Raw genomic sequence first — 26858 nt, 5'->3', positions numbered from 1 at the left:
TCAGAAAAATAAAAAAATTTTTTTTTTTTAACGAAAACAAAGCTTTCTCTATGAGGAAGCAAAATGATGCTATAAAAATTCGTTGGTTTTTTCCGAAGCTTTCATGAACTTGTAATAAATAAAAATATTTAACATATCGCTAAAAATAAAAGAAAAAAACATTTTGTTTAATATATATTGTAGTTTACAGTAGTTGCAGGAGTAAAATGTAGGATAAACTCCCCACCAAATTATTAAAAAAAATTTGGAAAACGCTTTTGGCGGGCTTTTTGAATGCGCTTTTCATTGTCCATCAAACCTATAAAGGTTGCAAGTTTACTTATCTTCCTTTCGCAATAAAAAAAAAACAATAGGGATGTAAGTCGACTTACATCCCTCTTGCAGAGAGGCCCTTGATTCACGGCACCTTTTATTACTCGATATATAAATATCAGTTTGTCTGCCTAGGGAGCGTTTAAAGCGCTACTCCAAAGCGGACCGTGGGAGTTCGCCATCTATTCAGCGATATAATCCGTGCGGTTCCTCCCGTTATCGAATCCACCTGAATCCGCCCCGGAACCTGTTATGAACTTGATGATTTAGCAAGAGACATGTCAATTGATCTGACGAAAAACAAAGATGCCCTGGTGGCAGCTTGGCACAGCGTGGTCGACGATAAATTGTCTACTAACTGGTAGGCGTACACCTAAGTCCCCATTGCCTTTCTTCGCGATCCGGCGTCTGGCACCGACTCGCGTTTTGGCACACTTTAACGTGTACTATGCGTGCGCGTGCGATCCCGTCAAGTTAGCCGGTTATCTTTCGCCGGTGTCGAGCTCACAATCTCGAGTCGAAGCGATATGCACACGATCTGCGCTGTAAATATTGGGACGCACGACAAACACTTTAGTTGCTCACCCTCAAACCGTCTTGATTTTTTATTCGCTCTAGATAATTGTTAACGTGGAAAGAATATGTAGTAAGCTGTTAGACAAGTTATCCTTTCCATCTGGATGAGATACGGATATCGAACACGTTTAACTCCTTTTAATAGAATAGAAAATGATAAATAGATCAATGTAAGAGATTACGTGATTGTTTAAAACGTGCAGATGTAACTGTATGATTGACGGATGATTTTATATAGCTATGGTTTATTAGCGTAAGACTCGATCATAATTTTGACCCAGTTGACTGTACTTCATAATTGAGAGTCTAAATATTTTTCTGTTCTTGGCAGGGCTGTGTTTGGCTACGAAGGGTCGACTAATAATTTAAAGGTAGTCGGAACGGGAGATGGCGGGTTGGAAGAGATGATTGATCGATTAAGTAGTAGCCACATCATGTACGCATTTTGCAAAGTTATCGATACTAAAACAAGTCTACCAAAATGTCTGCTCATTAATTGGGTAAGTATGAAGAAAATTAATACATGAAATGGGATACGATTTACTCAATAAGATAACATATTTTACATTTTTAAGAAATGAAGAGAACATGAACAAAACTTTTATAAATATTATAATAATTTAGTCTGTAGGCTTTTACTTGACAAAATATTGGCTTACAGCAAGGAGAAGGTGCTCCAATCGTTAGGAAAGGAACGTGCGCTAATCACATTAGAGATATAGAAAAACTGTTGAAGGGAGCACATATAACAATTACTGCGCGTTCTGAAGATGATGTTGAGGTAGATGTGATTATGGAAAAGCTTGCGCGAGCAACAGCCTCCGCATATAAGTTTAATGAACCTCGTAGTGAAAATGAAGGAAATACAGGTCCTGTTGGAACAACGTATCGCAGGTTTCTAACATCTCTATCTTGTTTTGTTACGTCTTGAAATGTATTATTACTGTTCACAATGCAATTCTTACCTAATCTGTATTTTGCAGAGTAATCCCAGAACAAGAGATCAATGCATCAGAAAGAGATCAGTTTTGGGAAAAGGAAGAAATGGAGGAGAAAAAAAGATTGGAACAAGAGCGGCTGCGCTGTGAACAAGAGCGACAGAAATTAGAACGAGAAATTAGAGCTCGGGAGGAAAAGGAAACGCAACTGAGGGAACAAAAAGTATGTTCCAATTCTGTATATTTGATTATATATATATGTGTATATATATATACATATATATACACATATATTGTATTTTACATATATTAGATATTATATATATGTGCACTGTTAACGTAAAATATTGTTTCAGGTAACTGCTAAGGAAAATTCAATCGCTCGTCAAAAACTGGCCGAGCAGCGTGTCGAGGATACAAACAACTTACGCAATCAGAAAGCTGCTCAAAATTACAGCAATGATGCCGAAGATGATCATAAATCACGAAGCGAAGAACTGCGGAGACAAAGGAGCAAAGAAACGCAACAATTGATTGCTCAAAGAACAATAAACGCTCGAGCGATATTCGAACAGAATTCGGCGGCCGGTCAGATGAAGACGAGTTCGGCGCAACAATTTTTACCTAAGAACAATCACGTAGAGTCTATGAGAAAAGCGTTGGAAGAGACTCAGATAAAAGATCAACCCGATGTAAAGTCCCGCGAGGAAGCACTAGCTGAAGCGAAAAAGTCTATAAGTGCGGAAACAGCGACGATTTCTTCGCCCGCAGTACCTCAGTCTCAAAATACCAATCAAGAATTGAAAACGACCACAAATCCGCAACCGGAAGCTGAACAGACGGCAGAGAATAAAGAGCAGGTCGCTGAAAATGAATTGTACAACCAATTAGATGGCCCGTACTTATATTTCGATCCGAATAACGAGGGGATGAAGGCTAGAGCTTTATATGATTATCAAGCCGCCGATGACACAGAAATCACATTTGATCCTGGCGATATAATCACACATATAGACGCGATCGACGAAGGCTGGTGGCAAGGTCTCGGACCTGACGGAACTTACGGACTTTTCCCTGCTAATTACGTTGAAGTTATCGAGTACAACACAACATGATAAGACATGTTTCCAGATGAATTTATCGGATATAATTTTTCATTTTCTTCATAATTACCCACATAGAACCACTTGCATGTGAGACATCGGTATCAGCGTAATCCTATTCCTGATAAATGCTATTACATTTTAAGGTATAAGTAAAATTGAACTACGTGATAATATAATTCTGAATGACTAGAAAAAACCTTTTGTAATGGAAACGTGTGCTTAGCATGTAACAGTTGAAACGCACGTCTTCGTAACATTTTGCGCCTTCCACGTCATTGTTCAATCTTAAGGCATTTATACAAGGAGTGAGTTTACAGTTAATGTAACAGTTCAATTGGTAAAAATCTCAGAAGAGAGACGATTGAAATGGTAATCATAACCGGTAAAATGTATGTCTTCCCAGCAGGTCATACAGGTTTTATCCAATTAACCCATATTATATAAATATATATCTTTTTATAACACCCTGTATCAGATGCTGATATAGCAATAACGAAAATGCATCTTGTAACATGTATGAACGGAACTGTGTTACTGCAAAACTGTAACAGCTACTTATTTAAGTTAGAATCATTTTTAGATTAAATACTTTTAATTTGTTACAGTTTAATAACGAAAAACTTAGTATTAAAGAACCCGCTTAAGTGCGAGCTGCTTCTTAATTTTTATATTACTTTTTAAATGTTGATGTTATGTCCAAAAAAAGCATGAAAATGCTTTCAGTTATCGTTGAAACACCGTAAAAGCGGCAGTTGACACATATGTTAGGTATGATAAATTATTTTATTGTATGATAGAAATTTTTATAGATAATAATGAGATAAAGTAGCATCACAATATTCATGTTACACAAATAAAACGAAAAAAGTCATCTCCGATAATTCTGATTCTGTGCACCACCTCCACTACCTGCATGACTCAAAAATGCTAAGTGACCCTTTGGACATTTATTGGCATAATGACCTTTCTGCCCACACTTGTAACACGTCACTTCTTCGAGTGGCTTTTGCGGCCCTCGCGGCGGCGGTGGTCCATTGTGCATATTCATATGGTGATGCGACGTGTGAGAATTGTTATCGAGCTCCTGTCTGACTTGAGCTTCTCGCACATCGGGTGGCATTTTGTTGCAATAGATTGCTTTATGACCTCCTTCTCCACAAAAGTGACAAGTGATCATCACTTTCTTGCCCTCCTTTGGTTGCATGTCCTGCACCGCCGGTAATTCGAACCTTGGACTAAACACAGATTAAATTTCAAGATGCTGATACTCGAAATATATTTCTATATTATGGACTTGCGTTTTTTTTTGTACACGTATATATAACTTACTGCATGAATTTGCAATTTGGCCCCTCTGGACAAAAGCCGGCTAAGTAAGCCATACACAGGACGCGTCTAACATGCCGATGCCGACACAAAGGACCGTGTCTGCAGAAACCACGATCGTACCATGGACAATCTCTGACTTTAGTTTCAGGATCAATGTGTAAAAATGGACATTCCTTGTTGTGACATGCATCTATAATAAATGATTTTGTTTAAGTATAACTAGTGTGTTACACAGTTAAATACCTAGAATGTTACATATTATTTGAAGGAATCATATTGAGACTGCTCATGTAAAATACTTAATGAAAAAAAAATAATTTTTTGTCAATAGTATTGATAGATAAATAACTATAATAGTTATATCGGGCTACTTACTGAATCTAGAATAAAAATAACATTCTGGCATCTTTGTCATGTCGTATTCGTGCAAAAATTCGCACTGATCACCCTTTTTACAAAGACCTCTCAACCAATGTTTACATACTATTGTCCGATCGCCACGAACGTGCCTAAATGGACAGGAAGCTCCTTTGCTACACGTGCCTCTCGGATAAAACTGACATACTGCGGCAATTGATTCTGTAAATTAAAAGGGAGAAACATTATTTACTATAAAACTTTTATATCATTAACATAAAGTAGCTCTATTCCTTATTTTAATAATATCGTACCGTATTCTCTTTGCAGTAAATATAAGACCGAGATTACCAAGAAAGTATAATCCATAGAGATTAAAAAGAAAGGAAGGAAGGAAGGAAGAGAAAGAAAATATATTAACAAGTAACAAGTGAAAAGAGTTTTAAGAGTACAACACAGTTGAAGATGGTTCAAAGCAGAGCGAAAACGTCTGATGTATAATTATTCTATTGATGGTTATTAAAGAGCGATGTAACGTTAACTTACGTACTGTCAACTGCATTATGCTCTCAAAGCTCTTTTTACTTGTTACTTATTAATTGTCGAGAGTCCCTAGTTATTTATTTATTTATTTATTAGAAACAAAACTGATTAAATTTTTTACAATTATAAAAATTTAACCAAAAAGAACGAAAATAACATACAAAATACTATTATAATTGCATCATTGTTCGACACCATGTTTCTAGAAGAAAATTTGTAGTTGACTTTTTCCTAACAAATATATCAAGTTTCTATCAAATTAGTAAGTAAAGTGTAGTTGGAAGAAATTGTTGGACATTACATATTTTTACATTTTAAAGGTTGGTTCATAAAATCTCGTTTAAAATGCTGGAAAAGTGCTCGACAGCAGCAACGGATATTGCTATTAAAGAAAAATCAATTATTGAAAAGAATTGGCCAGTCGGTATTAATAAAAGTAAGGCAGTTTGCATGAATTATTTTTAATTGGAAAAAAGAGATTCGGATAAAATATGACATTTCAGCAGCGCGAACTTAACCTAACCTAACGCGTGCGGTTGAATAAAAATATAACGCGAAAACTTACTGTCCATGCCGGTGAAAGGTAACGAGAGAGCCCCATATTGTTCATCGAGAGCAACTTCGATGTCAAATCGCATGTGTTCCACGTTCGCTACTATACACTCCATTGTTATTGCGAGAATTTGAACAATCAAACACAAAACACTTGTGCTCCGTTCGACCTGAAACCTGAAACTGCCGAGATTACAGTGCGTGCAGCCAACATAACTCGACCCAATCCAATGAAAACGTTACTACGGCCACGTGAAGTTGGCCCTAGCTAGCCCTAGTGACGAGATTTAAATTCGATTTCTTCTCATTATCGAACCAGCGTATTGTATTTCGGCGATTAAGTCATTAGGCTGTTAGGCTTTTTAGCTGAAATTTTTGCACGGTTTATCTTTTTGAATTCCTCTTTTTCTTTTCACGTTGGAGAGAAAAAGAAAAAAGATCAATTGTGTAAGAAGCTCAGCTTAATAGAACAGACTTGTAAATGTGGCTGCGTTTCAGCGGAAAAAGCAGCTCAGTATTCATTAATATGATTGATTTTTACCTTTAGTTTTTCACTGGATCTAAATGCAGAATCAATATAGTAATAAATTTTTCCGCTGAACGCAGCCAGTGTCGCTAATTAAAATCAACGATTATATAGAGGAGGAACCGAATTAAATCTCTTTATGCTAGGTCTACAATGCGAGTCGTAAAGTCGTAAGTCGTAAGAATTGACCAATCACAGTCGATTATTCTCCTCAAATTCGATAGTAATTGGTCAATACTTACGACTCACGACTTTACGACTCGCATTGTAGACCTAGCATAAATCTTGGCACTGTACCGACTGTACGGAATACATAATAATTGATATCTTGGCATTTGAATTTGATTCTTTAACCGATTATACACATATCGTATTATAGATATATCCTACATCAAATTTGTCACAGCCATGCAACAACATTATAAATACAAAATTTCTTAAATCTTTTTAAAGAAACTTTTCAAAATTTATTTAAACACATAAATCTATTTTGCAAATAGTTTTATATATGCAGCTGATTAATAAGAAAATGTTGATACTTTTTGGAAACACTTATAAAAACTTATTTAACAACTTCATAGAAACTGATTTTATATTTAATATAATTTTTTAAAAATATAGTATTTTTGTGTGCAATTAAGTTGTATTAAAATCTCTAGTAACACAATAATACAATTTTTACAATATATAATTTTGTAAAGAAACGTACAATACGAAAATTATCCTTTTAATTATTAAAATTGCCAATGCGCTACTGATTGCAGGTCGAACTGTTTCGTATTTCTCGTTATTATTTGTTACCGAAAGAATCTCGCACGCGAAAAATTACTTTTGATGTCATCTCCCGTGAAGTTAATCGAATAATTGTAGTAATCCATTAAATACCGCACGCATAATAATCATCGTGATTTTAGTAGAAACAATTATAATTTTTTTCGTTCTCGATTGCAATCATTTTTGCGTATTTTATGTTATATTGCTGCCGAAGTGTATCTAAAGAGCGCACGATCGTGCACTTGGCATAAATCGTCGTTCTACGGTTCTATTTCACAACTAGCTGGCCTTTCATGTTTTCTGCGATATATTTTGGACAGCAATCGAATAAGATATATGTATATGTATAAACCAATGGCCGCCATTTTCTGATTTCGGAGCAGGACGACGTGAATCGGTTATCGACGATCGGCCACATCGAGGCTTCTCGATGTTCACATCGATTCCGATATCACAATTAATAAGTAATGTATGTACATACATAAAAAAGGACGATATGAGCTATATCTGAGGGAATAAAGTTTAAGTCAAGATAAGTCAAAATTTTAAATTTATAAACCTATAGGGTTTCTATCAACCTGAAATTGGCATCGTGTCATTTTGCTTAATATATGTCAATTTTGTGGGTCATATATTCTACGACAATCTGTGTGTATTATATGTGTATACATAATTCTTTTCCAATATTTACTATAACGAAACAAGCGCGAAGTTATCGACAATCTGTGCGCAAGAGGAGAGAAAAATTTTCGATCGCTCCTACGTTCACGCGATATCTCTTTAAAATTCACAATTTCTGATTACGATCCGTCCGCAATGTCAATGGTACGCGAATATCGATCGCGGCGGGGAGGGGACCGCGCGTGATTTAGGGCGCCGCGCCGCTTCGTTGTCAATGCCACGCGGAAATAAATCGCAATTTAAACGACGACTCCGGCGGACTCGGCCGGAGGTGGCCGGACTCCGGACTACTCCGGAGTCGGAGTAGTCCGGAGTGAGGAACGGCCGCGAGGTGGCGCCGCCTGTCGGCCGCGCGGCGAGTCGGCGCCTCCGTCGCTACGTGACAGCGGGCTCCGTGAGAGCGGGAGGAGTGGGGGAGCGGCGCGAGGAAGAAAATGGCCGACGAGGCTACGGTAAAAGGGCAGGGACGTCGTGCGAGGTGCGCGCTGCGCGACGCGAGTTGGTCAGTTTCGCGATAGACCGTCGCGAAAAAGGGCCGTCGAACCTCCGCCGGGGAAGTCGCCACCCGCCGTTGCTCGCGGTGTCTCGCGTCGCGAATCCCCGTCGCGAAACTTGGACCAGGACTCCCGCGGGTGCCCCGTCCCCGTCGTCGTCGTCCGTCGTCGTCGCTCCGTTGCGCGCCCGCACCAATCCGCACGGGCGCCTCCGATTCGCCGTTTAAAAAGAAAGCGTGCGCGGGCGCCGAGTTTAGTCCGGAGAGAAACGGAAGGGCTCGCTCTCGGGTGACGGAGAGCGAGCGAGCGTGGTAAACACGACAGCCCCGTTTACTGGCGCCTTCGCCGCCCGTTTCGCTTCTTCCCGTCCCGTCCCCGTGGTTTCAGTTCTCCCGCGTTCTCCTCCTCGTCAATCGTCGTCGCTATAAACGCGTGTGTGCGTGTGTTGCCGAGTCGCGCGATCGCGTCGCCGCGCCGCGCCAAGCCGCGCCGCGCCGAGCCGAGCCGAGACGAGCCGCGCGCGATCGCCGTCCGTGGTCCGTGAAGATTCTCTCCGCGTGCGACGATTGAGATCGATCAGCAGGTTGGTGAGTTCTCTCTCTTTCTCTCTGTTTCTCTCTATCTCTCTCTCTCTCTCTCTCGCGCGCGCGCTCGTCAGGGCCACTTGTGGCCGTCCATCCACGGGCGCTTTTTAAAGGGCGTGCTGCCGTTGCCGCAGCCGCAGCCGCAGTCGCGTTTCCTCGGCCCCGCGTCCGGTCCGCCGTGTGTCGCCCGTCGTGCTCCGTGCTCCCCGAGGCATCTTTGTTCCGCCGTGCCGTGTCGCGTACATACGAGCGCCGGAGCGCACACTCCGGCGAAAAGCTCCCGGAGCGGAGAAGGACGCCCCGTGTGGCCGTCCGCGCGCGGGTTGATCATTTTATTATTTATCGCCGCCGAGAGTCTCGCTCTCTCTCCCTCTCTCTGTCTCTCTATATACCTGTCGCGTTGCCCGAATCGGCGAACGGGCGCAGTGCGTGATTTAAAGGGATCGATTTGTCAACAAGTCGATGAGGGGGAGAGTGCGCGCACGGTGGGCCGTGGGCCCCCCTCGACGGCGAAGCGCGGCACGGCGGATTCTCGCTTCGCTTGTGAGGTATCATTTACGATTTCCGTCGCGCGCCTGCATCTCGCGCGCGTAAGCACGCTCCGATTCCGGCGTGCGGTTTGTCGTTTTGATTGTACGCAAATTCGTTTTTATTACACGCTGATAAAAGCGGAGCGCGCTCGTAATACCTTATCTGCGCCGACGGTTTTCCCTCTCCGCGATCCGCGTTTCGTGGAAAATATTTTTTATCGCGATGTAAAAGCCGTAAACGAGAAAAAAAAACGGGGGAAGATGCGATAAAGATAAATTGTTAACGATCGAACGTCGAGGGTGTTTCATTGTTCGAAATGTAATGTAAATATGTATAGTCGCGTTTACCTTTTGACCGTTTTATGTGTGCATTTGGGATTGTTTGCAGATAAATCCAGCTTGCGAGCTATATCGCGATTATTAAAAATCTACGATGGCAGTTAGGTAGTCGTGGAAATCAACACTGGACATTCGCACACTTCGAGCATATTTATATTTATTTTGAAGATGTAAAGAATACAATCATAATGAAGCCACAGAAGAAGGCTGTTGTTGCCAAAAAGGCAACTAAAATGCCAACAGTCGCCAAGAAACGTCGCACATTTACAGAGAAGACAATGCCAGATGTGAGGAAGGAGAAGAAATCAAAGAAAAATGACAAACTGGAAGATCCAAAGAGGAAGATAGATAACGATAAGAAGAAATTGGAAAAGGCGGAGGAGAGGAAAAAGCTGGATGACAAAAAGAAGATAGAGGAGAAAAAGAAGGAGCGATTAGATAAATTAGATGAGAAGAAAAAACAATTGAATAAGGATAACGAGAAGAAATCTGACAAAATTGATGAGAGGAAAGCGGAAAAAAGGGATGACAAAACGAGTAATGAAGAAATGAGCCAAGAGAATACGGATAAGAAAAAATTACAAAAATGTGAGGAGAAAGCTAAATTGGAAAGACAGTCTGTGGATAATAAGAAGAAAATTGAGAAAACTGAGGATAAGAAGAAGAGCGTAAAATTGGACGATAATACAGGTATGGAGGACAATGTAAAATCTTTAAGTACACTGGAAGATAAGGACGCGCTTGAAAATAAAATCGATATCCTCCCTCCTCTCAAAAAAAGAAAAGAGAATGAGAAGAAGAAAGATGTCAAGTTAATTAAATCTGATATTAAAGCAATATCGAAGAACTCTATCGTGAAAGATAAAAAATCGGAGCGCAAGAAAATTCCTGAGAAGGACGCGGCGAGCAATAAGATTTCTTCTCCTAAAACGAAGAAGGACTCCAAAACAAAGCAAAGTCAGAAGAAGAGCGTTACAAGGAAAACAGTTTTAACGAAGAAGCCTCATTTGTCGGTAGTTAAAAGACTGGCGGACAAGAAGATTAAGTTAACCAAGCCGGTGAAAGATGAAGAAATGAGCGAAGATGAGGACGCGGTCAAGAAAGCGAAGAAGAAGGGTAACAACTTCGCTAAGAGTAAGACTTTACAAGAGAAAAAACCCAAGCTGGCTAAACACATGAAAGCGAAATTGCCTCAGAAACATTCGAAGATCAGTGCCGTTCTGAAAAGGGAAGATAAGTTGAAAACTATAACGGAGAAGATTATGGCCAAGAAGAAAATTGAATTGAAAGAGTTTGACGAAGTTTCGACCGAACATAAAAAGCTCGCGAGCAAAGACGAGGCTTGTCAAGGGCCAGAAGTGAGTAGCATTAAAAGCGAGATTGAAGAAGATTCCGACAAGTGCAGAGAGGAGAGTCTTCAACCGAAATTACAGGATAATAAGAAGGCTGTCAAAAGTGGTAGCAAAATTAGCGGCAAAGCCCCGAAGAAGGCTGGGAAAACAATAAGGGTACAAACGGAGAGCAATAATCAAACATCAGTTTTATCTGAGGATGTATCTATCGAGGAATCTAAGCAATTCAAAATTTCCGATGATAGCGCCAAGTCTGTCGCGAATTCCAAGCAGGAACAAATCGGCGCTGAGAATACAGTTGAATTAGATCTAAAGGTTGAGGCAATGAATGGCGAGAGTGCCAGTGGCGTTACATCACAATCTGATTCTGAGGGCGATTCTGACGACGAATACAGGAAGGGTAGGCAAAAGGATAGCAGGAATAAGGAGAGGGCTAGCTCACCATCGGATGAACGTGCGCGACGAATGCGACTTTTTGGCTTTTGGAGCGGACCAAAACGACACAGGGTCGCATCATTGAATGCCTTGGCTAAAGTTCACTGCCTCTACGAAAATGAGACCGGCGGAGTCTACCTTGGTGGTTTTTGCAAACCGAAACCCGAGAAGGAGAAGGAGAAGCCGAAGAAAATGAAGGAGGAAAAGGAGGAGCAGCAGCCGCGTAAGGAGAAGGAGAAGAAGGTCGAATGCAAAACGGAGGAGAACGTTTTGAAGAGAAAACTGAGAAATGTGCCGGGACTACGTGGCAAACATTGGGATATGATGGAGAGTTCGTCATCCTCGTCCTCCTCCGACGAGGATTGCGAGAAGGAAAAGAGTGCTGAACCAAGCAAGAAGAAAATGACCAAGAGGAGGAAACGAAACGAGGAAGTAATGGACCTGAAGGACATGGTTGTTTGCAAAAGGATGGCCAGTCTTAATGCCACTGCCATTTTGGCTGCTTCCTACTCCGATGAGAAAAATCGTTGTGGTAGTAGCAGCAGTGATTCTTCCTCCAGCGAATCGGAAGTAGAGATAATTAAAAGACGTAGACAAAATGACTCAGACGTAGATAAGAAGAAGTCGAGACAAGGCTCCGATCCGGACGAGGTTATTAAACCATCCAAGAAAGTTGTCATCGTTAACCAGGACACTGATGTCACTATCACCGGTAATTAATCATGTGTGGATTAAGCGCGAAAACTCTAACGATCTTTTTACTACGATAACAAATTCTTTTCAAGGTGTTTACGTCAATCAAACTCGATCCACCCATCACGAAGGTTTTTGCAGTATCGCCGGTATGCAGTACAGGATCAGCTCTACCAGTCACACTCAAACTGCAGCTACCGCGGTGGCCACTGAGCTTCACGAGCAGGTTTGTGTTTTATTCAAGATCGTTTACTTCTCGCGTGTTATATAGAAACGTTTATTTTATACGATATACATATCCAAAATAGAAACTAGAATTTAGCGAATATTTAGAGAAACATTTTATAAATGAATAGATAGTGATAAATGGATAATATGTCAAAGGCAGATTTTTATAGAATATTATTTTTAACATTATTAACTGAAAAATATAATTGGTAATACATTTAATAAAATATCTTTAATGAATCTTTACAATATATTTCGATAATTCTGAAAGAAATGAAAATGTTTTAAAATTAAATATTTAAAAATTAGTAAGGCCGGTATTCATAGTCGGTTCTTATATTTAAGACCATCTTAAGTACAATTTTAAGATGTCATTAACCAATCACAGAGCCGTATTAGCATCTTAAGATATTACTTAAGACGGTCTTGAAATAAGATCTGATTATGAATACCGGCCTATGATTTTGTTTGAAAATTTATATTTTTATTTACAAATTATGTTTTTTAATTGTTTCTTTAATTATTTAATCGAGTACAAATACATATTTTTGATTATACATTCTTTTTATCAGCAAAAACCGGAACAGCCTTGCAAATCCTACACACCGCTCGGCGCATTGTCTTCTATGCAGCCACCAGGTAGCCAGGGTAATCATCCTGACATGTCACCACGCAGGCATTCAGCATTCTCGGCCCCTCATCAGCACGGTGAGTCAAACGCAACTGCATGTTTCTATTTGCTTTATTTGCCAACTCTATCAAACAGCCGTAATTATCGAAAGCTACACCGTATAGTTTACAAATCCTCTCTGTTTGTTATTCGACGTGATTTAAATTAAGTTTCAACAGACCACATTTAACGTGAATTTACACCGCTCGTTATATTAATTTACTCGCCTCTCTCATGATATTCATAATACAAACTAAACGAAGAATTACGCATACATTGGATAAACGGTCGGAGCGCTGTATATAGCGCAAAATTGAAATCTCGCGTAAATTAGAATAAATTATCTAGCGCGGTGTTTTTTAACTTTAACCGATCGAGACGCGCTGCAAAAATTGTTTTCGCTTTTTTTTTCGACGTACGCCACTGCATACGCTTATGTGCGCGTGTTATTACGCCGCTCGGCGATTTTCTCTTTCAACCCGTGGCGAGCGGTTTGGCTTTTCTCTTTGTTCTATTGACGCTTTCTCACCGTTCTCTCACCCTTTATCCCGCTCGATTCATCGCGAGACATACACATTGCACGCAACCGAGATGCCGCGTAGCCCCCGATGACAGCGTGCGAATACACGTGTTGTATGCATATGGAAAGCTGCCGCGTACAAATGTTTGCGCCATTTGCTGGCGATTCAGAATCGAAAAGACGTCATTGTCGTTATTACGTACTTATCACGTTTCATATTATTCTATCTAACGACTTGCGTAATTACTGGCCTTTTAATTTTATTCTCCAATTATTCCATGCCTCTCTGATATATAAAGATACATAGATAAAGCGTAAGCGAAAGATACGCAACGTAATAACTCTTTCTGTACTTAGTATTTCATTATATTAAGTATTTATCGCATTAAGATCTTGATTCGATAGTCGCGGTGATGTAAAAAAAACCTTAATTAACTCAGATCTGTTAAGATAAATGTCTCCTGTTATTGAAGTCCTTCTGTTATTGAATAGAACAGCTACAAATCGATCATAACTTATCCCGCTTATTTTATTTTATTAGATTTATTCTGCTTTAGATCGAATCAATCGTTAAAATCTTTCTTAATCCGATGATTTATTTAATTCCATGGTGAATTTCAACAGCGAAATTCGCATACATTTCGCAGGATTATTTTATTGGAAACGATACTCGATATTGATTTACTGAACGTTTTATCTTATTTTGTATTATACACAATATCTAATTATACACAAGCTTATCTAATTATACACAAGCAATATAAAGTTCTATAGTTATTATTGTAGAACTTTCAGATAACGTTAACAATCGGATTAAGCGAAAGCAGAAGCATTAAGCTTTCGAGTATTGGAGGACGGTGCGATGTCCCTGAAATTGTGTCTTACTTCCGAGAGACAAAGAACATACTAAATTAGAAAACTTCCTTCTAAAATAGAAACTTTCAAGATTCGAGAAAATACACTTTCTCTGACATTCTGAGGATTAATTCAAGAGGGGTTCGGATTTACGTGTAAACCTGAACGAACTGGAGTTAACACAGTCCCGCGTTTTGTAAGAGATTTCACGCGATATTAAAAAAGACCTTCTTGACATTTAGTAGAGCGTTTTTAGTAATGACACAGTTTAAAGCCGCAACAAGTTTAATCCTTAGTCGAGCGAGAAGCTTACTCCGCGGATCCCGAGATATCCTTCTTAATATTAAAGTAATATTAAATAATATCTAGCAGTAAAAGAAGAAGAAATATATGTATGTGCGTGTGTTTTAAGTCAAATTTAAAAGTATAGAATAGTCAAATCGACTTGTTCCACAACATTTTACATGAACGTTACGCGTGAAAATGTTTAAATAGCTGCGGTTTTGCGTTCTCCGTGCCCGATGACACGATGGTACGAAAATAGAGTGTCCGAATAAGGAAATTAAATGAACTATCCTGAGTTAATTTGCACAAACGCTACATTGCGGAGTCGCGAACGGGGGTGTTTCGTGGAAGGAAGCTTTTCTCGTCGCGTTGTACATCGGAGTATGTAATCGGTATATGTATACGATATGTATACGATTCCCTTAAGTTCGTTCAGTACGAGCAAATTACATGCGTCTCGTCCGCAAACACGCGCCAACGCGAAAACGATGTTGCATATCCGCCTGCACAATTATCCCGCGCCGGTTTCCGAGAGCAAGGTCAGTGCGTGCTAGAATCTTACTGGCGCAACGTCGTGTGCCAATTCCGAGGTACCTCTTGTAAATCGTATGAAATTAAGGCGAAATAAGCGCGAAGTGTATTATTCTTTAAAACGGCGTTTCTGCATATACGCATGTTTTTTTTTTAGTTATCAATCTTAAAGCAGGGAGCACACACTTCTGCATAACGCATAATGCGTAAGCATAAGAAAACTGATTGGTCTATTTCCTTATGCACATGTGTATGGACCAATCAATTTTCTTATGCTTACGCATTATGCCCATATCACACTAGAGGCTCGCGGCCGCGACTGCGATTGCGATTTCGTCTCTTGACCAATGAGAAATGTCCGAATTGCCAGCAGCTTCTTTCTCATTGGTCAAGGGACGAAATCGCAATCGCAGTCGCGGCCGCGAGCCGCTAGTCTGATTTGGGCTTTATGCGTTGTGCAGAAGTGTGTGCTCCCCGCTTAAAGCGGGGAGCACAGACTCCTGCATAGCGCATAATGCATATAACGCATAAGGAAATGAACCAATCATAATCCTTCATTTCTATCTCTACGATAGAAGTGAAGGACTCTGATTGGTTCATTTCTTTATGCATCATGCAGAAGTCTGTACTCCCCGCTTAATTCGGAAACACCCTATAGAGACGCGAACGTTATTTCTCGTCTGCAAAGCGCGTGTGTGAAATCGCTTCTTTGAGACGTATGATCTCCTAACAGAAATTTGCGAGAATTCGAGTATTTATAATTTCAATAAATTCAAATTAAACGCGACATCTAAAAATACGATCCGAGATTTCCTCGAACATTATCCGAAAGAGGAGAAATAACGATCGAGAGTATACCGGGAAAGTTCAGGGGGAATGGGGAGGGGTGGGGAGGGGGGAAAAAAGAGGACACCCAACACGAGTACAGGTTTTCAAAGATCCGTCTTAATACCCGCGTTCCAGATTCAATTCAAGTGAGAGAATTCGCGCGGCGTGCCGTTTTCCGAGCTCCGCAGGAACACCCGGTAGAGCCCGCGATCGCCCGAAACTCCGCGGAGCCGCGAGTTTAATACTCCCCTTCTTATGTAAACCGTGTGTGCCGTCGTTGCTTCCGACTACGCGGTGCTCCAGTGTATATACCATGTCGGAGATCGCGCGCGCGTGAGAGCGGCCGCCGCCGCCGGCGGCAGCAGCGGCGGCAGCGACGGCGGCGGTGGCGGTGGCGGCAGCGGCGGCGGCTGTAGTGACGGGGCGGCGGGGTGGGGATAGCGGCAGAGATGGTGGGGCGAAAACGGTGATGGTAGTGGTGCGGCGCGCATATACGCGTCGCGCGGCGCACACCTGACAGTGCTCGAGTGGTAGTCGAGGGAGACGAGTGTGTTCTTTTCGGCCCCGGCTTCCCGTTCGCGTTATTCGGTCGCGCACGCCGCGGCAGGCCCGAAACATCACGGTCGTCGCCGTAGCCGTCGCCGTCGCCTCCCTCTCGCAGTGTCGTGCACGTCGCTGGTCGGGGTTGAACGCGAGTGTTGGTGTTTGTCGGCTGCGAGATATATAGTGTTCCGTACTTGTGGTGCGCGTCGTACCGTGTAGCCGCCGGGGATACGAACGTACGAAATGGAGCCACGGCGCGAAAAGTAGGTAGAGAGCACTTCTCGGAGTCCGATTGCACCGAGAGCCCACGGTCTGGCCTGGGCTGAATTTTCTCCGCTCTCCGCGACGTTCGTTCGCACGGCGAACGCCTTTCGTTGAAATGCCTTTCGTTTCCACTCGTATAACTCGCCGATCTGCGGATGATCCTCGGAAAATTCTCTCCGTTTATTTTTCATTATTCATACTGTCCCGGATGTTATCTAGTATTTTCAAAATTCCCGAAAACGTAAGGTTCGTAGTAACGTATATTGACAAAACATTAATCCCCGGTTATTTTTACGCATATTTTATCCGGAGTACAGGTTTGACGGTTCTAGAGACAAAGATATGTGATGTTCAACGCGCCGCGCATTAGTGGCGGAAAACATGGCGTCGAGACGAATTTTTACGCTGTGCTGAAAACACGACGACGCCACGCGAATTGATCAAGGAATATTTATGGATGGAAGGGCAAAATATGAGAGGTAACGCGGCGGGCGAGTCGCCGCGTACATAGCTGACGCGGACTGTCGGTGCAATTCGGCTCCGGCCGCGGTGCGAGAACTCGACAAGTGACACGTGCGGGCGCACGACATTTATGCATCCCCCGTTTTTGATCGACACGGTCGAGCCTCTCGTCCGCGGTGGTCGTACCCCTCTCGAATTCGGTGAACGTATAGCTCGTTGACGAAGCGACGAACGAACGCTTTCGGTGCCGTCCGATAGGGATATATTGACGGCACCGTTTTCGCCTCGCGGCCGGCTTTTGATTGATGTAGATTACTGCGGATATGATCTTCTGCGCCGCGCCACGGCTTCTCGCTCACCCGACACCCGTTTGATGGTCGCGAAGTGAGCATTTCGAGCGATCGCGAGACAGAGGAAATTCAAACGTTGAATTTCGTTACGTTCCGACGAACGATTCGCGAATAATTTTTACAAACGGAGTAACGGCTTTAACCGTTTAACTCTGTTTAATCCTTTTCAGTCTTTCACACAGATGGTACGTTGAATTTTTGGAGTTGATCTTTTTTTTTTTTAGCAGAAACGAGGGAAGCCGTCCTCTCTAATAGCGAATTCGGTTGCATGCACTCATTGTCAGTGCACATTAAAAAGTTGTTGTATACTGATTTAATCTCTAATATTTAAAGTAAAATGCAAAATATTTTGACCGATAAAATGCCCAATACATATTTTACCAAATAATACAATAAGGGATATTGAGGATTCCGCGACTTAACCCGTTTATATTAAACATACACTTTATACGTTGATTTGTGTACGACGGCTTTAATGTGCACTGAGTGCGCACTGGTGCGTCCAATCGAATTCGCTATAATATTTCGCCAAGTTTAGCCAGATAATTTTAATATAATTCTTAAAATTATAATATTTGTTACATATCGTGGTAATTGAAGTTAAATAAAAATTTTGTTAAAATTTAAATGGGAAAAACGATATATTTTGTTATTTACATATAATTCTTAAAATTACAATATTTGATGGCGTAATTAAAGTTAAATAAAAATTACGTTAAAAATTTAAATTTGGAAAACGATATATTTTGTTATTTATTTGCGTTTGTTCTTTTATTGGCTTGTGACGTGTTGGCGTTTTATTTTCGCCAATAAAAATCAACTCCAAATTTACCAGTGATAACATTTATGTGTTTACTGTCCGTCGATTATAACAATTTTGTATGATATACAAAAACACCGATGATTTATTTAAATTGTCTATTATAACAGTCTCGACCATTTACATAGTGATTATACTTTTCATTACACTACATTATCAATAATAATGGGCTATATGTATAATCTGTATTTCTATATACAGCGTATGTTTTAAGCGCGTTATCGGAATTTAGGGTTTAGGAGAAATAAAAGATCTTACAGATTATTTTTTTGTATTGCAGAGGATAACTGCAAACTCTTAACACTACGATTTACTTTTTATATTTGCTTCTTATTTTTGCGCAAAAAATATCCAAATTTGCCCATAAATTGAATTTAATATGGAAAAAAAAATATTGAACAGCAGTGCCAATACATTATTAAACGTGTAATCAAACGTGATTTATTGCGATTATTTCGGAAATTAAGTTGAGTATATGAGACGATACGTATTCGTGAACTTCATTTTCACGACACTCTTAGATCATAAATTCATTCTACAAAGCGTGTACTACGTATTACGGTACACCTCTCTACATACTCCTTCCGAGCGCGTTTCCCTGTCATCATTATTTTATTGTATTCGTCCTCGCGCCCGAAAACTCGCGTAACACTAAAAACAGCAATAAAACAAGGTCGCAACGCGCACGTCGCAATCTCTTCTCCAGTCCGTATAATCCGTCTTCTTTTCTCCTCCGGAATTATTTTGGATCGTCCCCTTTACAATCCGTTTACTATCTCGGAGCACATCAGGGATATTTCGCGATGTGATGAAACATTGGAACGGTAAACGTGTAACGTGCCTATAGAGGAAAATATAGAAATATCGATATTGTACACGGAAAAGATGATGGTTTTGCTGAAGTGTCTAAAAATTTAGCTCGATACGGTTGTAAAAATAATTATGTTGGACCATCAAAATAATTATGTCGGACGCTGGTGGCTAAAATGTCAAAACTTTTAACAGCATTATCATAGTTTCGGGCGTCTTACATAATTATTTTGATGATTTAATAGAATTGTTTTTAGATCTAAATATCAAGCTAAATTTTTAGATACTTCGACAAAACTGTTTTTTTCCGTGTAGATATAATATTTCGCATTTTTGGATAAATGCCTTTGAATCCACTTTACAAAAAAGATAAAAAATAACTTTGAAATGCGTTAATATTGGCAATGTGTAAAATCGTATACTATTTGAAGAACGTTATAACACATTTTCAGCAGAAGAACTTTTTAATAAATTTTATTAGAATATTATTATATAATTTAATTTTCATGGGTTGAAAATTTTACAAACAATAAAATATTGCATTAAACATTAAAATTTATTTGTCTATATTGCTGCTAATTTAACATGTTTTAAGATTAAAATTACAATTGTTTGCACATATTTAATAAAATATTCTACATTATAATAAAATTACATTTCTCTTCATACAATTACGAACACGTGTATACCTGGTAAATAATGTGTAAGCAAAATTGCGGATACGAAGTATTAGTTCTACACCATTAATACGCGATAACCATCGCGTGTTCGAGATTCATAAAATTAGGTATTCACTTCCACAGCTTACATATGTTACGCTTGTGCTTCGGGTGTTACATGCATATCAATGATACAAGCGCGATTTGTACATAGTGGACCGTCGCATATTCGAAATCCTTACATTGCTCCGAAAATGGAGAAGAGATAGGACATAGCGTTCCAATTTAACCGTCTCGTTTCGCGCTCCGGTCCTCCCCTATACTCGTCGACAATTCGCAGTTACATTGTACGGCGAGTCGCAACACCCGTGTTCGATGTAGCTTCTATCCCGCCGAAATATCGAATGCGACGCGGGGCGTCGCGATGCACGGCCGGCGCTTGGAACGCATCGGCGCCACTTAGACACGCGGTGCGGTTATCACAGGCGGGCGGACATGAGCACGCGATGGTTTAGTTTAATTTGAAAATAGACTTGTGACACACACGCACACACACACACACACACACACACACACACACACACACACACGTACATGCGCGCGCGCGAATGGGACCTGGCTTCTCGCCAGCTTCCACAGCGTTATAGCCGAACGGAAGCCGGCAATTTCCACGGCCGTGACTGATGCACCGCCGAATACGCGGAAGAGATAATAAGGTTCGCGCAGGATCTTCCGCGAATCACGTGTCTCATGAGAAGCACGAGAGAAAGATCCGCTCGTTCGCGTCGGTTTTGCGTGAGTTGCTGGAGCGGAATGCCCAGGATACATCTTTACTTTTTTCTTCTCGTCGATGAAAATCCAACGGAGCGGCAGCGAAGTTGTGCCCTTACCTCGTGTATCGAGAACATGAAATTGCAGAAATATAGTCAGAGTATTCCTCCTGAATAACTCGCGATTGAATGGTTATTGAATCGAGCCAATCCGGAATAAAGTCTTACGGAGAAAAATTGTGACTTTTTCCTAAAATAATCGGCATTAGTACAGATTGGATAGTCTTCGTACTCGCGTGTCCAGCCGTTATTCGAATTCATGGATATTGCTCGGATACCCGATTATTCTAGATATTACACAGATACTCGATATTACAGAATACTATTTGGGTGCTTATTTCGAAATAACTGGGAATTTACGTGCAAGAATTCCTTGCTCTAATAGTCTAATTGAATTTCTCTCGGTTCATGATGTTTCTTTGTTAAGTATGTAATTAATTTACATAAAAAATAAATTAATAATCTCATTTTGAAGAGAAAAGTGAATATTGAAAAGAAATATTGCAGTCAAAAGTTTTCTTAGCATTTTGCACACGTTATCAAATTTTTTGAGAACAAAGAGGTAGCGTTTACTCGAAAACACTTGATCTCTGTATAAGATCGTCGAATTTTACATAAAGGGCTTTGCAACGCACAAAAGAAGTATTTTATCCGTGATGCGATCAATTCGAGTAAAATTATTAATCGATGGGTTCGTTCGCGATGTCCGAGTTCGATGCTCCAATACGCATGCAGCTCACTAATCCCGATATACCATTGTGTGACGATTTCCATTCCGATGACGTAAGCACGTGGTATCCATCCGTTATAAATCTGGCACCGCGCTCTAAGCCCCCGATAGAAGCCGCGTGAGTTTCGGCTCGTGTATCGGTCGCGACATCACACGAATCCTCTTATGTCGCGGCGAAACGGCCCTTTGAAGTGCGCTTTAGGGTAACGCCGCGAAGTTTGAAATTTACGTTTGACCTGCCGGTTAAGATAAACTAAACGTACAACTTCCCCCGATGGGTGGAAAACGACCGGTATGAAATATCGATTAGGTCACTTGGGTGCCCGCGATATCGGTTGTGGGTCAGCACTTTAAAGCCGGTAATGACATCACATTGCGGCAGAGAAGTAACAGAAGGCCGTCGCTATTAGGAAAAATGAGGTTCCGAATACCGAAGAGATCTTTCAGAAGAGAGCACGTTTCTTTCAAGCTATATTTATGGTGTCTGTTATTTCCAAAGTAATGAAAGAAGATATGTGGGGTGTATTAATGAAACGCGTGTGCAAGAACCCATTTATGAATCTAATCTCGGAAAGAATTGTGTTTATTTTTACAAATACTTTTCAAGGAATTTCAAGAACGGATTAAAAGGTAACGTTAGCAAATGAATTTTTATTTACACTTGAAAAATAGGTTGCTCGCGGGGGTTAATCAGTGGGGGTAAACAAAGGGATAAATGAATCGAGAGCTCTTATTGCGGAGAGTTTGACGGTGACCTCGCGGGATTTGGTGATAAAGTGTCCCTGATTGAGAACGCCTGCTCGTCGGTTATACGCGGGATATCGAGGGTAATGGAGCTGCGGATCGCCGTTCGCTCGAAGCGATTCGTTGAAGTCGATGGAAGTCGAACATCGGCCAGTTTAATGCCGCGTTTACGATCGAATAGGACGCGGGAATCGTGCTCCGGTTTCCTCGTTGGCGGCCACGTCTCGCTTCCGAAAGGTTTTTCAATCATAACTTTTATTTACGTGAACGGGTTTATCGCTCCGCTTTTATTACCATGCGCGTGTCTCTACCGGTCTCTACCGGTCCGCTGCAATGTGTGTTTACCTTGTTCGCTGGATTATTCGTGTAACATTGCAGAAATGCGTTCGGAAAGCGTGTAATAAATTTTTCAAACGGATATCACTACAAATAAGACGAGCGAAGTATAGTATGGATTTGCAAATTGTGATTTTTATTTCTAAAAATATGTGTTCCGGATCCAAACAGAGCGCAGCTAAATGGCATCGTTGAGAAATATGAAATGGTAGCGTCGTCACTTTGAAGTAATCGCGCTGTTTACAATTAACAATATATATTTTCACGTTAACGACTCTATTAATATGCCTCTGTTTTTTATTACGCCGAATGGAACATATATTAACGTCGTTGTGAAAGGGCGACTGAATTTCGAGAATAATTTATGACCATCATAACAAGTAGGGTGACGTTAGATAGTTTTTTGCTGCCCAGTTTTTGGCACATACCCGCATTCAGGAGATATTTGTGTCGTTCTCGTTTAGGCGTTGCGTTGTATACCCATTACCGCGTTGCAATCGTTATCTTTTTCGCGCGAATCAATTGTGAGTGATTAATACGTTGGTCGCTAAATTTACTATATAGCAATGCTTTAAAAAATACGTTGCAAACAAGTGAAAAGTGTGCTAGGTACGTGATGAGACCACGTCGTGTCTTTTTATCACTCGCCCCGCGGCACGTGGCGTCATACCGAATAACGCGTGACTTCCTTATCGCAAATATTTCAGCGAGCCGCGAAGAGAGACGAATAAGGTTCGGTTAAATATTTACGCGGTCGAACTGAACGCCGCGTTGTGGCCTCACGCTCTTACGTGTTCGGCAAACAGATTCGTTCGCCATCGTCGTCAATCTAGATATCGAATCGGGCTGGAGATGCGCAGAAATCTTTCGTTGCAACTTACACCCGCTTTTTCGTCTCTTTCAATTGAAAGCGATGCGATGAACATCCCGATGTATAAATGCGTTTATCTGAACTCTAATTAATATTAGACAGTTCTTATTGCGAAAATTTGGCATTTAAAAAAATTATTATATAAAATTGCGAATTACGCATATAGTTGGGAACTAAGCCTTTATTTTGACATTTTGCATCTGTCAATGCAGGATATATGTGTTGATTTAATTTGTTAAATGCCAAGCGTATTTTTGCGAACAAAAACTGTCTAGTATTATTAGAATTCAGATAAATGCATTTTATTTGCTCATTTTTATTAAATCCTGGTGGGAATCCAATATTTGTAATGTACATTGTCCACATTAATGAAAGTCATGTGGGATATCGTTGCGAGTACATTTAAATATATATTTAATTACAAGTGCACTTAAACATTTTGAAAGATAATTTTGCGCTTTCTTTAGTATGTAAAATGTAAAATAATTTATATAAAAAATTTATATTAAATATCAATACGTTCAAAGAGATAATGCGCCTCGATTCGTCATATCGAATTCATTTCGACTGGAATGAAGATTGAACGGGTTAAATGTTTATTGATTGAATGAGGTATGCTTGCGTAATTTATTATACGAGATCCATGAAGTCTGTTATTATTGAGCTCGGCGAGAATATTTCTGGAAATTGAGGGTAAAGTGTGATAGAAATTATCATGTGTGCTCGAGCGTTCCAATTGAAGTCACATTTATCATCACGTTTGTAAGAAATAAGCATTTTTAATCGTTTTTTAGTACGTGAATTAATTGATTATTAAAAAGAAATTGCAATTTTAATGGATGGCATAAGGCGTACGTGATCTCATTTAATATTTACTGCTCGCCAAAATACCTGAGATGTATCTTAAATTCTTAATATCTTAAACTCTCAGTATTGCATAAAATAATAATCAGAAATTAAGTGACGTTATAAATTTTTATAGACGAGATAATACCGTTTTAATTTTATCGCGATAAAGCGGTCGTTCTATGCTACTTTTATTAATTGATACAAAATAGATACAGCAGTCAATAAACAAGAGACAACTTGAAATATTCGATGGGCACTGTTTCGCTTAAATATTGGAAGAAAAACGGCTGTCGATAAATTCGGTTTGACTGGTAGCATCCATTAGAGTTTATAAACGAATCGATTAATTAATAATGAAATTTGCTACATCTCGGCTGTGACTCGGCGGAATGAATAAATGATCGCTCTTAGTTATAACATCGGCGCGATTTCGATGTCATGTATCGCGGGTATTAATTAAAAAGCGTGCACCACACCTATCAATTAAAAAGCACATTGTACCGTATCATCTTCGGAGCCGCGGAGACCCACCACCGGCTGTGGGTTTCAAAATTGAATCTCATGAACACGTTCCGCATGCAAGTGGAAATTAACGTAACTGATATTTAAGTGACCCGTGCGCCCGATACCGTATAGTGTAATTCCGAACTTCGTTAATGCCGCGCTTTCGCGCTTAGCACACACAAGCGGGGTATTACGCATAGAATTAATTTATACCGCGGGGAATTTAAGTACGAAGGGAATTTCCCTTCGGTACAGATACGAGACACGGTCTGAAACAATGTTTTCGGCGGCGGCGCCGCTTCAAACTGGAAAACATTGAGTTTGCAAGCTGCTTTAACCACGTGCGAGGGAAATCACGCGATTGCTCGTTACGCGAAGTTCCCACGGAAGAATTACATAAACGGTCGGGTATCGAGTTCGCGGCACGGACTTTGTCCGGACTGAAATGCTTTGTATCTTTCATTTTTCATTATATCTCGATTTGATTTTTTGTTTCAATTTCGATAATATATCTGATACGAACACCTAGTGATAAGCGTGATAAAATTCCACGGGCGATGCAAAAATTGCATGTATATTATAAATGAAATGGTCGAGGCTGGTTATCGTATATATGTAATCATAGGAAGGGGATTTATCACGGTCGAGATTTTTTGCGCTTTGTTCCGCGATTCTTGTAACGAGAGAAAGGTAGACGATACATGCGACGAATATATATGCATACGCGTGCACGCGAAAGAGATCGAGAAGCATATAATTGCACGATATATAATATCCTGAGTGTCCATTTCGTGGGCGATTTATATCTGAATGTGAATACGAATTAGGAAAGACGCGTTTATCATCTCTCTATTGGTATACATGCAAAAACTCCTCGCGCCAACGAAATCTTGCGGTTTACGTATCGAGGGTTCGGTATCAAGGGCGCAATTAAAAACGGTCAATTTAAACGCTGGTAGATCGTGGGCGGAAAGGGGTCAAATCCATTTTGTCCTGCGATAATCATAATTTATAGGCGTAATACATCTCGCCGAGAGACAACCGGTGGTTTTCCGTTATTCCGGTAATTTATGGTAAATTTGTCTCGCGCCGACGAGAGAGATCGAGCCGCGCGCTCTCCATGCCATGGCTTTCTGCTCTCTCGTCACTCCTGCTGATTTATTTTTCTCCATTACGCGCAATTAAGTAGCGTTCGTTCTCTGTCTCGCCGCGCGATCTCACGCCTCCTTTTCTCGCGCGCGAGACCCGTTCGTTCCTCGTCGGCGAGCTGATGGATCTCGTGATCGCGCACATTAACGACACGCGACGTGTTGGTCATCAGGAATGCTCGATCGAGGATCACCGATTGGACGGCACCGCATCATCAACGCTTTGAGGAGTCTAGAGGAGCAGCAACTGTGATTAACGTTTCATCCCAATATTAGGAGCTTCTATATATACACGTTGAATATATATACGTTGATATCTATATATATATACAAACACACACATGTTCCATATATTTTTGGATTGCCTGTTGAAGCAAGAGCGCAACCTGATTCTAGCGGGTGAGTACGCATTAGATGATGTCAAAAGTTTTACGATGGGGAGGCTCGCAGATTTTCCAATCATATTATATATGTATATCTATAAATTAAATACTATCAAGTAGCAATTATATTCCTGAATGAATTAATCGTCTGTCGTAATCGTGATAATATAGGTACTATACCAGATATTTTTATCAATTATTACTTTCTGTCTGATTCATGTAAATATTTAAAAAAGATTGTTATTTTTGAAATCTATTACTGATAACTTATTAAAAAGTATGAGATATGTATTATAAGCTTGGCTTATAATATCTTTCACACTAAAATATATCTCTACGAATGCTTTATATACTTCTTTCATCAATATGTGATACTTACATATGTAAAAGCGTAACGAACATAATATTAAGTGCAAAAGAGACTTATATTTTAATTTTTTTTTATTATATACGCGAGTTGTGAAAGAGAGAGTACTATCATCACTTAACGATCTATTGTAAAAGAACGGTAATTAAA

At 40.4% G+C, this 26858-nt stretch overlaps 3 protein-coding genes across 4 annotated transcripts in view; 2 read left to right on the top strand and 1 right to left on the bottom strand.

Annotated features, from left to right (window-relative positions):
* The first annotated feature begins 507 nt into the window (after positions 1-507).
* Positions 508-3803, top strand: Abp1 (Actin binding protein 1). The gene is made up of 5 exons (XM_071775361.1): positions 508-673; positions 1220-1388; positions 1550-1782; positions 1872-2049; positions 2183-3803. The coding sequence occupies exons 1-5, from the start codon at positions 591-593 to the stop codon at positions 2939-2941; spliced, it is 1422 nt and encodes a 473-aa protein (XP_071631462.1). The 5' UTR covers positions 508-590; the 3' UTR covers positions 2942-3803.
* On the bottom strand, positions 3697-5915 carry Clp (cleavage and polyadenylation specificity factor subunit 4). Its single transcript, XM_071775362.1, has 4 exons — positions 5727-5915; positions 4637-4840; positions 4262-4451; positions 3697-4167 (listed from the first exon to the last, which is right to left on the bottom strand). Exons 1-4 carry the CDS (start codon positions 5827-5829, stop codon positions 3801-3803), a joined length of 864 nt encoding a protein of 287 aa, XP_071631463.1. The 5' UTR covers positions 5830-5915; the 3' UTR covers positions 3697-3800.
* Positions 5916-8100: 2185 nt separating this feature from the next.
* The window catches only part of LOC139812139 (uncharacterized), a 118463-nt gene continuing 99705 nt past the window's right edge, over positions 8101-26858 (top strand). Inside the window, exons 1-4 of one of the 2 annotated variants that reach the window (XM_071776761.1) lie at positions 8101-8771; positions 9691-12140; positions 12214-12347; positions 12922-13057. In XM_071776761.1, coding sequence (XP_071632862.1) covers positions 9830-12140; positions 12214-12347; positions 12922-13057 — 2581 coding nt within the window. In that variant the 5' untranslated portion in view covers positions 8101-8771; positions 9691-9829. Of the gene's footprint in view, positions 8776-9690; positions 12141-12213; positions 12348-12921; positions 13058-26858 lie in introns of both variants that reach the window. The other variant, XM_071776760.1, reaches the window with a different exon arrangement.

The sequence above is a fragment of the Temnothorax longispinosus genome, chromosome 4 (genome assembly GCF_030848805.1).
Source record: "Temnothorax longispinosus isolate EJ_2023e chromosome 4, Tlon_JGU_v1, whole genome shotgun sequence".
NCBI lineage: Eukaryota > Metazoa > Arthropoda > Insecta > Hymenoptera > Formicidae > Temnothorax > Temnothorax longispinosus.
This window is presented reverse-complemented; position numbering and strand designations above follow the sequence as displayed.

What these genes read in the sequence shown, in the direction of transcription:
- Abp1 (XM_071775361.1), top strand. Translation starts at nt 591, where the DNA reads ATGTCAATTGATCTGACGAAAAACAAAGATGCCCTGGTGGCAGCTTGG. An exon ending in AATGTCTGCTCATTAATTGG is followed by an intron (nt 1,389 to 1,549) that starts GTAAGTATGAAG and finishes ATTGGCTTACAG; the next exon opens with CAAGGAGAAGGTGCTCCAAT. An exon ending in GTTGGAACAACGTATCGCAG is followed by an intron (nt 1,783 to 1,871) that starts GTTTCTAACATC and finishes TGTATTTTGCAG; the next exon opens with AGTAATCCCAGAACAAGAGA.
- Clp (XM_071775362.1), bottom strand. Translation starts at nt 5,829, where the DNA reads ATGGAGTGTATAGTAGCGAACGTGGAACACATGCGATTTGACATCGAA. An exon ending in ACCTTTCACCGGCATGGACA is followed by an intron (nt 4,841 to 5,726) that starts GTAAGTTTTCGC and finishes TTTAATTTACAG; the next exon opens with AATCAATTGCCGCAGTATGT. An exon ending in TTATTTTTATTCTAGATTCA is followed by an intron (nt 4,452 to 4,636) that starts GTAAGTAGCCCG and finishes CATTTATTATAG; the next exon opens with ATGCATGTCACAACAAGGAA.